General features: G+C 34.3%; 1 protein-coding gene across 1 annotated transcript in view; it reads left to right on the top strand.

Moving 5' to 3' along the window:
• Positions 1–14,713, top strand: part of LOC131851627 (nephrin-like) — a gene marked incomplete at its 3' end in the record, with an annotated part of 550,959 nt that overhangs the window by 229,014 nt on the left and 307,232 nt on the right. Inside the window, exon 3 of the mRNA XM_059202146.1 lies at positions 11,561–11,696. Within this exon, the coding sequence (XP_059058129.1) occupies positions 11,561–11,696 (136 nt within the window). The remainder of the gene's footprint in view (positions 1–11,560; positions 11,697–14,713) is intronic.

Here is a 14,713-nt window from a genome sequence, read left to right as displayed (position 1 = left end):
ATGTCGTTGTCAGTTCGATGATAGAATCATGCTCTCGCTCTTTCACTTGATTCATTCATTTACCAGTTGAATTCTTCCAACTCGAGTTGGCAGAACTCAAGTTAACTCGAGTTGACACATCTCTAATATATATAAACCTTCCTCTAACCTCGGTGATGGCCTTTTAAGTTAAAATCTAAACCACCTTGTCCGTCAATTTATAACCTTAATTATTTAATGAGAGTTGTATGTTATAAATATTTTATATAGTAAAAGCTAACTGCATCAATATTTAAACTCCAATAAATTATATGACGTGGTCCAGTGTTTTGAGTAGTCATGCTCACTAATATGACCAGACTTGTGGCGGCGTGGTGGGCCGGGTCATTGGGCTCCCTAAATACTCGTGAACGGGTGCTGCTTGTAGGGACTGGTCTGCTCTAATCACTATGACTGATTTCCTCTTATTAATTGTTTAACCAGTTGGTTATATATCAATATTTTTTCTATTTGAGTATTTAATTGAATTAGTGCTAATTGGTGGTTTGTATTTACACACTTAAACTTAAAAATGTAAAGTAATAATAAAACTATTTAAAAGAGCAACACGCAAGTTTCTTACTCGTTCTTCTTGTGATGAGACAGCTTTCCGAATGAGCGGTTGATTAAAAAAAATGTGATGACTATTCAAAAGTGCTTCAATGTAAGTTTATTTGAATAAATGATGATTTCTATTTTATTCTTCTATTCAATGCACTTCGATTTTTAAACCTCCCAGTTTTACGTTACGCTGAGTGATGAAGCGGTGACGCATTCGAGTGATGAATTCATGTGAATATCAAGCAACGCTTCGAAAGTGATAAAATTTATTACGATATTTTTATAAAACTGTATTAGCAAACGAGATGTTGCACACTTGATATTAATAGTAGTAATATTTCAGGACAATTCACACAGCGCCATCTAGACCCAAGTTAAGCTAACTAAAGCTTGTGTTATGAGTACTAGATAACTGATAAATACATTTATTTTTCGTAAATACATACACAAAATAGAAAATACTCAGACCGATGCAAACAGTCATACTCATGAATAGAAATGTTTGTGTCGTACGAGGAATCGAACCTGGAACATCGGATGTAAGGTGGTGTGCTAAACCACTAAACCACCGAGGCCGACGGCGTATACTTTATAACTTTAATTAATTAAGAAGAATTGTATGATATATCGTATATTTCGTATAATAACCAGTGAATGCTAAACGCATCAATATTTAAACTCCAAATTCAATGCACTTTGATTTTTAAACCTCCCAGTTACATACGGCGGCCACGCTGAGCGATGAAGCGGTGACGCATTCGAGTGATGAATTCACGTGAATATCGAGCAACGCTTCGAAAGTGATAAAATTTATTACGATACTAGCTGTACCTGCGACTTCGTCCGCGTGGATTTCAACTTTATATTTCTAAAATAAAAGTAGCCTAAGTTACTCCTTATTACATCAGTCACCTGCCAAAAAAACTCCCGACAAAATCGGCCCAGCCATTTCAGAGATTAGCGGGAACAAACAGACAGACCAAAATTGAAAATGTTATTTTGGTGTATGTACCGTATTTATATTCATATGCATGTAGTAAACAACGGTTATTTCAATATTACAAACAGACACTCCAATTTAATATATAATGATAACAATATCTCAGGACAATTCACACAGCGCTATCTAGTCGCAAGCTAAGCAGAGCTTGTGTTATGGGTACTAGACAACTGATATATAATATATATACTTCTATTTGTAAATACATACTTAATATATATATAGATAATACTCAGACTGATACAAACAATCATACTCATGAATACAAATGTTTGTACCATGCGAGGAATCGAACTCTTGACTACAGTAAGCATTATTGTAAACATACATATAGTACTTAATTTATAATCGCGATATAAATTAGGGACTAACGGAGTTCACAATAACGCAGTTAATTATACATCACTGGCGTCCAGTCTCCGCATGGATGCATTATATATCTTTGAATTTCACGGCTTGTTTTATAATATAACACATATGTATATATGTATATGTACATATAAACCTTCCTGTTAAGGAGGAAAGGATTTGATATTTATATATTCAGTAACAATTTGTATTGTGTTTGAAATTATACAACTTTTGCTGAAGAAATTCATCAACACTGTAAAATTATTGCTCCAACAGAAAACAACGCAAACTCCTGCTTTGATTGTTAGTAATATGGACTGATGATCTCATTCCTAGCAATGTACCATCGTGATAAATTCCTGATGAATTTGTCACGATGGGCTAACTGACCTGACCTCATGTTCATCTTATCATGATCCACTGGTGCCCCGCCAGCGTAAACCGTTAGTGCAGGCGGATGCACCATTCCATTATCATCCATAAAAAACCTTCCTCTTGAATCACTCTATCTATTGCTAATAACTGCATTAAAATCTGTTGAGTAATTAAAAAGATAGAAACGTACAGACAGCAGCACTTGTTTTATGTGAAGATATATTTCGATCGTGGTTCTTAAAAAAAAGCTCATTTGTTTCGAACGACATCGACCGTAGCGTCAATAGTGTGGTAAATAAAATGGTTGGTAATTAAGTGTCCACACCACACGCGTTTGGCCACGCTAGGGTTGTCACAAAGCAAAAATATTGGATTATTTATACGTATAAATAAAATTGGAGTGTCTGTTTGTAATACTGAAATAACCGTGTTTTACTATATGCATATGAACATAAATATGGTACATACACCAAACTAATATGTTTTTCAATTTTTGTCTTTATGTCTGTCTGCTTGTTCCGGCTAATCTCTAAAATGACTGGTCCGATTTTGACGGGACTTTTTTTGGCTGGTAGATGACGTAATAAGGAGTAACTTGGGCTACTTTTATTTATAAATAAAAGATATAGAGGTCGAGATCACTGGATGTGGAAATGAAAGTAATTGTTTTCTGAGGTTATAAGATACAAAAAGAATTGTAAAAAGGTTTAAATGTGCATGTTTGATGTCCTTTTCTAATGATTTTAGAAGTACGCAACGGATTTTGAAGCGGTTTTTTTAATATATAGAGTTATTCAAGACGAAGTTTTATATATATAATACATGTACACCCGTGCGAAGCCTGTGCGAGTAGTTAGTAAATTAATAAAAATGATAACGAAACAATAATATTATATTAAAATAATTAATACGTAGAGACAACCCTAAATAACTGGAGCAATATCACATACACCATTTGTTAATTGGAAACGCAAAGAGTAACAGAGACAGCGCCACGCTCCCAACTATTACGTTATTTGTTAATTTTACTAAAATGTCTAGTTCATTCTACTCGTTACGAGAAGAACAATGTGATAAAAAGCTGCGAGCTATGATTAACATTATAAAATGGAGTCGCTCCAGCAGTACACTCATCTGAAGTGTTTTTACAATGTACGAGTAAACACAAGGTTTCATTGAAAACTCCCATTTTGAACGATCTAGAGTTTTTAATAACTCAACTGTTATAGTTGCACATTTAATTTAAAGTATTTTTTATTGTAATACATGTATTATACGTATATAAGTGTATAATATGAATGTGGATGGATGTAAAGGGAGAGGACGCTAAGAAAAGATGGATGGATTGTGTGAAAGATGATATGAATAAAAGAAGAGTATGTTCAGATATGACGACCGATAGAGAGCAGTGGAAGAGAATGACATACTGCGACCACAAATAATGAGATAAAGGCAAGGCAATGAATGATGAATGACATGTATTATATATAAACTTTCCTCTTGAAGAATTCGTTAATGATAATAATGTTTTTGTAGAAAAACTTTAAATCCATAGCACTGACAATATTATCTGATTACACTAATAATGAGTGCGTAGCGATTTCTATGTTGATTATCGCATGCCTCTTACTTGATATAATTACAGTAATTATTTATATAAAAAACATCTATTAAAAAGAGCAACACACAAGTTTCTTGCTCATTCTTCTTGTGATGAATCTGCATTCCGAATGAGTGGTAGAATCAAAATATGATTATTCAAAAGTGCTTGTAATGAGTTTATTTGAATAAAGATTATTTCTATTTCTATCTCAGATTGATATACACGCTTGCGCTGACAGAAACACTGGCGGGGCAGTGAAGGATCAGAAGACGAGTATGAAGTTTTGTCAGCCCGTTTGTCTCCTATGCTATAAAAATAACTATTACACTTTTTGTCAGAATTAAAGCAGAGGGCCCCGTATACTATTGTAATTTGCATATACTAAATTCACTTTTAATGAATAATCTGCAATTTAATTTACACATTACCGTTTGACACCGACTAATCGCTGGGGCTGCATTAACTTAACTAAAATGGTTAATGATCCATCGTTTACACAGTGATGATAATTAGGATATCCCAAGTGGCCTTTAATTAGCGACATATAATAAATTGTAATAGATTACAGAGTAAATAGCGAAACCACAGACCATTGGTTCAGTGTCCAGTTAAATAAATCTACTAGCTTTTGCCCGCGGCTTCGCTATCGTTAAGAAGTATTATTATTAGGTATAGTTATTGCGACATTACAGTACTTTCATATAAACTTTCATCACCTATTTTATCCCCTTATGGGTGGTATTCATCAAATTCTTAGGGGATGCCTACGTCATAGTAGCTTTATTCATGCAAAGTCTCAGCCCGATCGGTTTAAAATTGACAAAGTTTCATACAAACTTTCATCCCCTATTTTATCCCCTTGGGGGTAGAATTAATCAAAATCCTTTCTTAGCAGATACCTACGTCATAACATCTACCTGCATGCCAAATTTCAGCCCAATGCGTCCAGTGGTTTGGGCTGTGAGTTGATAGATCACTATGTTAGTCAGTTACCTTTGAGTTATATATATTTAGATAAAGCACACCAAAAAAGATCTGTGAGACTGTGTGTAGGGCGATGGGGTCGGTGCAGCCAATGATGGTAGTAATTAAAGGCGCAATATGAATGTATAACACTATATTATAAAAATATATTTCGTAACAAACTGTAATAGTGTTGTATTGTAAAAAAAAGCAAGAGGAATAACAAAACCTTGGGTTAGAAGACAATATTCGTATAAGAATATAAATATTTAAAAATATTAAACGTCATGCCATCCAGCGGCCCGAATATGAGGAGTCTTGGTCAAGGGTATAACATACAAAATTTCCAATTAGTAAATTCTCATGTGAAATTATTTTAAACTAATTCTAATCATGTTTTACTAATTTACTACCAGAAACAAAATTTGCCCTAAAAATAAGTCTAACTGTAGTAGCAAATTTCTAATTTAATTTGTTTTTAATAAGCCTACTAATTTACTAGCCATTAGTAACAATATTTACCCACAAAACGGGTAAAACTGTAGTGGTAAAAGTAATGAAGTAATTTCTTGAGAAATTACTTCATTTTTACAAGCAAACAACAAACGATTTTAATGAAAAAAATAAACAGATTTTTGCAATATATAGACCTATATCTTTTATTATTGTCTGAAGTGTCATGACATGTTGATGGCAAGTGACATGATGCCGGCTACCTTTTACCACCGCACCGCTCGCCATCGACAGGGAATTCATCCCCACACGCTGGAACCTAAGTGGCCTCAGACAGTGTGCTTCCTCCCGCGTACACTTAGATTGTGGAATGAACTACCTGCCGAGGATTTCTCGAGAGACTACAGCATGAGGTTTTTCAAGAATGGTATATTAAGGTTTTTTAAGGGTCGGCAACGCGTATGTGACACCTCTAGTGTTTCAGGCGTCCATAGGCTACGGTAACCGTTTACCATCAGATTGGCCGTACGCTTGTTTGCCACCTACGTGGTATAAAAAAAAGTGTTTTTACTAAAGTAGTAGAAAAAGTATATAAGCCCACTAATTTATAAATTGTAGTGGTAAAACGAATAAACTGGCAATACTAGTCGAGAGCGCTATACCGCTCGGTGACAAACGGTTGGCTCGTTACTAAAATGAGTCAAATCTCCCCCCTATTATGAGCACTTACTATCGACTCTTATTGTCATTACTCTTTCATGGCTGCTGAAGTGAGGCCTTGATTGTAGACCTCTTCAGGTAGGTGTGAATGGTTTTGTTGCTGGAGTAGCCACTTAACTTCTTTTGGTGCTGTGTTCTTTTTTATTATTGTACATTTCTTTGTATTTGTACATATCATTGTTAGGTAACCTTTCCTTTAATATTTTCTTAAAATGGCTGGTTTACTAAATTCGTAATTTATATAATATTTAAAAAAAAAAATAGCTGTTACCCGACTTCGTCCGCGAATAATTAAAATAAATCTAAATATATATAACTCAAAGGTGACTGACATAGTGATCTATCAACGCACAGCCCAAACCACTGGACGGATCGGGCTGAAATTTGGCATGCAGGTAGATGTTATGACGTAGGCATCCGCTAAGAAAGCATCCGCTAAGAAACCATTTTGATTAATTCTACCCCCAAAGGGATAAAATAGGGGATGAAAGTTTGTATGAAACTTTGTCAATTTTAAACCGATCGGGCTGAGACTTTGCATGCATAAAACTACTATGACGTAGGCACCCCTAAGAATGAATTTTGATAAATTCCAGCCCTAAGGGGATAAATAATGCGAGCGAAGCCGCGGCCAGAAGCTAGTAAGAATAATAAATAATAATGTTACCATAATAAATCTACTAAACTGTTACCGATCGTCGATGCGTCATGTCACGACTCATCAGACAAATATAAAAGCACCTATAATCTGTACTACGCTGAATCATTGTTACACGTGTTGATTGTACGCTTATCTCTACATAGTATAAAATAAAGTCGCTGTCGCTGTCTGTCCGTCCCTATGTATGCTTAAATCTTTAAAACTACGCAACGGATTTTGAAGCGATTTTTTTTATTCAAGAGGAAGGTTTATATATATAATACATGTACACCAGTGCGAAGCCGGGGTGTGTAGCTAGTTTCGATTAAATAATTACGAGTCTATTCAGAGTATTTTTAACTTTTACCCCAAAGCTGTAATTTCATTGCTATTTCTTACCCTTCAAAGGGAAATTTATTATTAGTGCCTTCTATATAATACTGTATTCTTGTTCCCAGAACTACTCTAATATTCTATTTTATAATCTGTCCCACACAATGTTTTGAGATGCGGCAGTCTGTTTTATAAGCAACTTACCTCTGGGGCACTGTTGGCATTTACATTTTCTAGAATACTAGCTCTTAGAGGGTAGGGGATTGTTAGTAATGTGGATTGATAACCCCATTGCTAGCAATGTACCATGTCAGGTCGACATCCACGCGGTTCCCCCTGGAAACCATCGTGTTAAATTCCTGGTGAATTTGTCACGGTGGGCTAACTGACCTGACCTCATGCTCATCTTATCATCCTCCACTGGTGCCCCGCCAGCGTAAACCGTTAGCGCAGGCGGCAGCAGCATTCCATTATCATCCATAAAAATAAAAAAATTGTTGTGTTGGACCTCGGACAAAGAATTAGTCTATTATTTAAAGAGGGAACGCTGCCAGTATCTTCGGAACGTCATCATATTATTTTTTTTTTTTAAGCTTTTTAATTTTAGGTTCTTAGTTGTACAATTAGGTTATGTAAATACTAGTAATAAATTAATATCGATATATATTTAAATTTATATTTTATAAAATATATATTTAATATTTAAAATATACAAATTAATGTTGCAATTTTCGTAAAAAGGGCTACAAAGTTATTGCTTCACGTATTAAATTTACATGTACTTTTAGTATATATATACTTTTTATTACATTTTTTTTTATTGATTACATTGACAGCCTCAGTGGTCTAGTGGTTTAGCACACCGCTTTACTATCCAATGGTGGGTTTGATTCCTCGCACAGTACGAACATTTGTATTCATGAGTATAATGGTTTGTATCAGTCTGGGTGTTTTCTATGTACCTATAATATCTATGTATTTACGAAAAAAAAATTACCTATGTACTTGTATCAGTTGTCTAGTACCCGTAATACAAGCTTTAGCTAGCTTAACTTGGGACTAGATGGCGCTGTGTGAATTGTCCTGAGATTCTTTATTTATTCTCTATATGGACTATAAGTGTGCGAAATCCGAAAAAAATAATCTTTATTCAAATAAACTTAATACAAGCACTTTTGAACAGTCAAGTTTTTTATTCTACCGCTCATTCGGAATGCAGACTCATCAGAAGATCAATGAGCAAGAAACTTGTGTGTTTGTTGTGAAACTCTTTTAAATAAATATTAATTTACTGATATTTAATTAACAACAAGGATTAGGCATGCGACAATCAACATAGAAACCATAATTTGAATTAAATAAAATAGTAGCTACAGTTTTTAGTTAATCTTATTAATATTATAAACACGATTATGAGTTTAGATGCATGTTAGTTACTATTTCACGCAAAAATTATCGAACGCATTTTGATGTAACTTTATATTAATATAGCTTATACATCAGAATAACATATAGGCTATAAATTTCATGCGAGTGAAACCACGGGCACATCTAGTTCTATATTATATAATATAATACAAATTTTATATAATATTGGACCTAACGTTATGCTTGCATTGAAAACTTTTGTTGCGAACACCGGGGAACTAAAATATAACAATAAATAAGTCCCAAAGCTAAACAAATGTGTATAAGTTTGGTGGTTATATCGCTAGTAGTTGGCTTCCCGGCTCGTCTCGGAATTGGGACCCGAAGTTCGCTTCCGTATCTCGTTATCATGCTAATGTACTCTCGGGGAATGTACATTATTGTGTTGTTACTGCACCCCCCAGAGACCCGCCGGTTGGTTTTGGATAATTCGATGTATTAACATACTAATATGACTGCTTTGTGATTTGTTGAGATGAATGTGTGGTGTGACAAGAATGGAGAAGATAAAGAATGAATACATTAGAGGAAGTATGAAAGTGACGCCGGTGCCGGAGATGTTGAAGAGTAATCGTCTATCGTGGTATGGACATGTAATGCGAATACAAATGTTTGCGCCGTGCGAGGAATCGAACCCGCGACCATCGGTCGTAAAGCGGTGTGCTAGACCACCGAAATAGATTTAGTCACGAAAATACACCTAGGCTATTTCATCATCATCATCAACATCTGCTGCTTCCTTATCCCATCATTTATTATCTCAAAAATGCAGCCAAACTCAAGATAAAAAGCTAGTTGTTTAGATTAGATACATAGATAGATAAATGATTTATTCACCAATTATAAACACATAGCATACATGAGATACAGAAATATCAATTTTACAATATAAAAAATGGACGTGGCTTTTTATTTCGCAAAGATGAAGAGACAACTCAGCTTAAAGCTACAGATAAATCTGCATTCTGTTGGCTCTTATAATATATATATGTATATATGTAGACTTCGAGCTCTTTACTACATACAATAGATCTCAGATATCAGATAGAAAGTACTTACGATATACACAAACATACCTTCGCAATTGTAATCCTTGCTGGGACAGCCAGAGGCGTCAGCAATTGTAGATGTTTTTTCATCACGAATTCTTTTCTTTGAGTATGTGTACCTACCAATATCTTGAAGGCAACAAATTAAGAAGCATTTAGTTATAAAGAGTCTAATTTCTTCCGCAGTTAATATAGTTTCGCGTTTGTGGAGCAATATTTTAAACTGCGCCATTAATAACCAACGCTCAGGATTTAGTTCCACCCAGTCATTAAAGAGTTTAGCTATTTCTTTATGGTGCCCACTCCGTTTTAATACGCCAGTCCACTGTTTAATTAAGCCAGCGAGTGTTACGTAAGATTGCTGTAATTATATTATTATATTGTTTTGTCTATGAAATTGTAAGCTTCAGCGATAATAAAGAAATTACGAGATATTGTAGTATATGTGGGAAAGAGAAGGCAGTATTATGTTGTCTCTACCACACACAGCTGGCGTCATGTGAGCTTTAAACTGTGAACGGCGAGTGAGAAAAATGGTGTGTTTGAATGTCGATAATTAGGGAAGACATATAGTATTTTAGGGGGTGCGTGTGTGCGTTCAGAGATAAGGTCTAGGACCTGCTTCGTTGATAATCTAGGAGCTTGTAATTAAACAGTCGACAGACAGAATAGAAGTTTTTTTTATTTGTAGACATGTTACGGCTTTATATACAATGTTACACGTGTCGCGTACACGCGCTGCTGCAGATACAAACGGCTTGAAGGTTGCGCAACTACATTCCAAATGTTACACGTGCAGTGCGATAAGAATTCTAGGAAGTTGCAAGGACTAAAGGTGAAGAAATTTACTGCTACAAGTACATATATAATATATATCTTAGATATCATTTATATATATATATATATTCTTTATTGCACTTTTAAATACAGTAAACTTAAATATATACACTTATAGTGAGCAAAGGTGGACTTATCTCTAAAAGAGATCTCTACCAGTCAACCCAACAGTGGGGCATAGCTATTAGTGAGTGGGTACACATGTGCAATTAACAATATTAGTATGAAATATCCAAAAGTTGAGAAAAAAAATCTCTATTCAGCTTAAATATTATTATCGACGACCTCGGTGGTCTAGCGATCTAGCACACAGCTTTACGTCGGATGATCGCGGGTTCGATTCCTTGCACGGCACAAACATTCATGAGTATGATTATTTGTATCGGTCTGGGTGTTTTCTATGTAAATTATGTATGTATTTACGAAAAAAAATTATCTATGTATTTGTATCAGTTATCTAGTACCCATAACACAAGCTTTAGCTAGCTTAACTTGGGTCTAGATGGCGCTGTGTGAATTGTCCTGAGATTATTAATATTATCTAAATGTACATTAAACGCACTTATTTGAAATAAACTAAAACTCAATGCTTTCATTTTTTTTGCACAAGTACGAATACTAGAGTGATATTCGCGGGTTTTCTCGTATTATACATTTTTTCTCGGAGTCTCTGTTCATAGACCAATATGGCACGGCACTATTTTTTTGTTTTTTTTTTATTCCTGGATAATTCACACAGTGTCATCTAGTCCCAAGCTAAGCACAGCTTGTTTTGAGTACTAGACAACTGATCAATGTACTTTATGTACCTTCTTATATGATTATTTAATTGAATTAGTGCTAATCGGTAGTTTATATTCACACACTTAAACTTATATTGTAAAGTAAGAAAAAAAATATGTAAAAGAGCAACACACAAGTTTCTCGCTCGTTCTTCTTGTGATGAGGCTTTCCGAATGAGCGGTAGATTAAAAAAATGTGACGACTATTCAAAAGTGCTTCAATGTAAGTTTACTTGAATAAATGATTTTCTATTCTGTTCTATTCTATTCTTACGCAAGATGAAAAAAATCAGACCTACGCAAACAAAGAACAAAGATACCTATGAGTAAAATATTATTTGTACACTGCGAGGAATCAAACCCGGGACTATTAGAAGTAAAGCGCTGTGCTAATCCGCTAGACCATCGAGGCTGTTAACGTTATTTAATGATATATGTTGTCCACAGCTGGTGTTCGCACAGTGGACGTGCAGGCTGTCGAGGGTATGGTAGCGCAGTTCCCCTGCGACCTGGGCACCGCCGCTAACGATAAGGTCTACATGGTGTTCTGGTTCAGGGATGATGCCGGTATACCGCTTTACAGGTATGTAATTTTTTTTATTTTACAGAACTTTTAGCTGGTAACAAATGATTTCATTTTTATTATGAAATCGCTAATATTAAGGAAGGAAGTGCAACTTTGTACGCGAATATTTAAAATTGTACATACAAATACATTAAATCAATAAAAAAACATTACACTACCATACATTTGACACATGTGTATGTGGGTCATATACATCCTTTTGTTTATTGTTAATATTCTATATGTATCCTATTTATATATTTATTCTATATGTATCCTGTGACAAATTCACCAGGAATTTAACACGATGGTTTCCAGGGGGAACCGCGTGGAGGTCGACCTGACATGGTACATTGCTAGCAACGGGGTTATCAATCCACATTACTAACAATCCCCTTCCTAGCACGCATATTGATGTACGCAGCTTCTAAGATGCCGAAAGACGTTGTTAATTTCCAAGTTGATTATGACTAAATTCACCTTTATATTCCTCAGCTTTAATTACATTTCATTTCTCTAATTACTTATGTCTTATGGCTTAAAACTTTTCTAGATTAATTATCTGGATAACGATGAAAACCACCTATTGGACACAGTCATCTAGATACATCAAAATAATAATTGCATTTAATAATGTCTAGTAAGACAAATTCAATATTGTCTACTACTCACTGCTGTATCTAAACTGTGTCACCCCACCTTACATTTTCCTATTATTATTTAGTATATAAGATCATTATTTCTATGTACATATTGTCAGTATATCATCATCTGTAATATACATCCTCTCGACCAATAACATCAATTATTCATAACTCGACACCACCCATCAAACAATTTTAAACCAAATGGACCGAATTAGATAAACTAAATTAGTGCTGGATGGTAGTTTGTATTCACACGTTTCGACTTGTAAAATGTGAATTACAAAGATTATTTAAAAGAGCAACACAGTAGTTGCTCGCTCGTTCTTGTGATGAGACAGCGTTCCGAATGAGGGGTAGATTGAAAAAAAATATTATGATTAGTCAAAAGTGATTAAATTAAGTTTATTTGAATAAATTATTTCTATTCTATTCTATAGTATTCTAACGGCTAGCCCTGGTTTCTATTGTGTCCATCAGCCAATATTTTTTTTGGTTATCGAATATATGTAGATAGAGATTCTATTTCGAAGAAAAAAGTAAAAATAGTATTTTTCGGACAAGAAATAGAAATAATCTTTACTGAAAAAAACTCAATTTAACAAGCACATTTGAATATAGTTATATTTTTTAATATGCCACTCATTCGGGACGCAGACTCATCACAAGAAGAATTAGCGAGAAACTTGCGTGTTGCTCTTTTGAAATCTTCTAAATAAATTCACGTAAACAAGGATTAGGCGCGCGACAATCAATATAACCGCTACGCTTTCAAGCTTTGAGCAATGAGAAAATATTGTCAGTGCTATGAATTTTGAGTAATACTTTTATTTCCAAAAAAAATTAATTACATAAACATGAAAAAAATAAATGCAATTATTTTGCTTCGCTTACATACATTCGATATTTTACTTTTGTTATCTTTGAATGTATAGGATTACAGCGGTGATTTTAAGTGTATTTTAATTTAATTTAATATTAATTATTGATATCATTTGTATTTTATTTTTGTGTGTGTGTAATTTGTGTCTGTACGTACTAACGTTAGTTATAAGAAATCTGTAATACTAACAAAATGGGCAAGTAAGCCTGACCTGATAAATTATTGTTATATTAGCAGTGGTCCTGATTTCGCCCAGCTTGAATTTTTCAATACAGCAGATCTACAAAATGTTGCTTTTATCACTTGCTTCTTCTCTAATAACATTATATTGATATTTTATTTACAGAGTATCTGTATATACTACAGATACATTAAAGATGTTTGTAATAAATAAAATAATGGCTCTGTATTAAATTTAAAAGTACTTTAAAATTTATACTTTTTTTTTAATACTATAATCATAATTAAATACAAACAATTACAAAAAAGAATCATTGTAATCCAACGCGGCACATCGAGGCAGCGTACCCAAGATACTGGCAGCGTTTCCTCTTTGAATGGCCATACTTAGCCTTTGGGCAAAGTAGATACCAGCTCTCGGGTCACAGGTAACCTCGATAAGCCACGCTTTAAAATTAGGTTTTATTCATATATGTAATATATTTATAATAATGATCATATCTAGTCTATGCTATTCCGCAGTTTAGTAGTCTATATCCACACGAAATCATAAATATGTAAAGTTTTATCATTACATAGTATAAAACAAAGTCGCTCTCGCTGTCCGTCCCTATGTATGCTTAAATCTTTAAAACTACGCAACGGATTTTGATGCGGTTCTTTAAATAGATAGAGTGATTCAAGAGGAAGGTTTATATACATGTATACTCGTGCGAATCCGGGCGAGTAGCTAGTAATATGTACTTAAAAGAGATACAGACAAGTTCTTAAATTTTCTTCTTGACTATATCTGCATTCCGAATGGGCGGTAGTTAGATAAAATAATCACTATTCAAACGTCTTAGTGCTTAAATAACTTCATTAGAATAAAGACAATTTTACTATCCATTTCAATTTATCTAAATATATATAACTCAAAGGTGACTGACTGACTGACATAGTGATCTATCAACGCACAGCCCAAACAACTGGACGGATCGGGCTGAAATTTAAGAAAGGATTTTGATTAATTCTACTCCCAAGGGGATAAAATAGGGGATGAAAGTTTGTATGAAACTATGTCAATTTTAAACCGATCGGGCTGAGACTTTGCATACATAAAGCTACTATGACGTAAGCATCCCCTAAGAAAGGATTTTGATAAATAAATCTAGGAGGATAAATTAACGCGAGCGAAGCCGCGGGCAAAAGATAGTTTGATAATATAAGTAAATAATATTAGTTGACAAGCAGTTTAAATATTTCTGTGATCATTGAATATGGGTTGAGAGCTTGCAGGCTTGATTCGGTGAGAACTTGTAGCGATAATTGCCGCGCCGCCACCAAGT

The sequence above is a fragment of the Achroia grisella genome, unplaced genomic scaffold (genome assembly GCF_030625045.1).
Source record: "Achroia grisella isolate CSIRO2021 unplaced genomic scaffold, CSIRO_AGI_Agris_v1 utg794, whole genome shotgun sequence".
In the NCBI taxonomy this organism is placed as follows: domain Eukaryota; kingdom Metazoa; phylum Arthropoda; class Insecta; order Lepidoptera; family Pyralidae; genus Achroia; species Achroia grisella.
The sequence above is the reverse complement of the archived record's forward strand: the minus strand, read 5'-3'. Positions and strand labels throughout refer to the sequence as shown.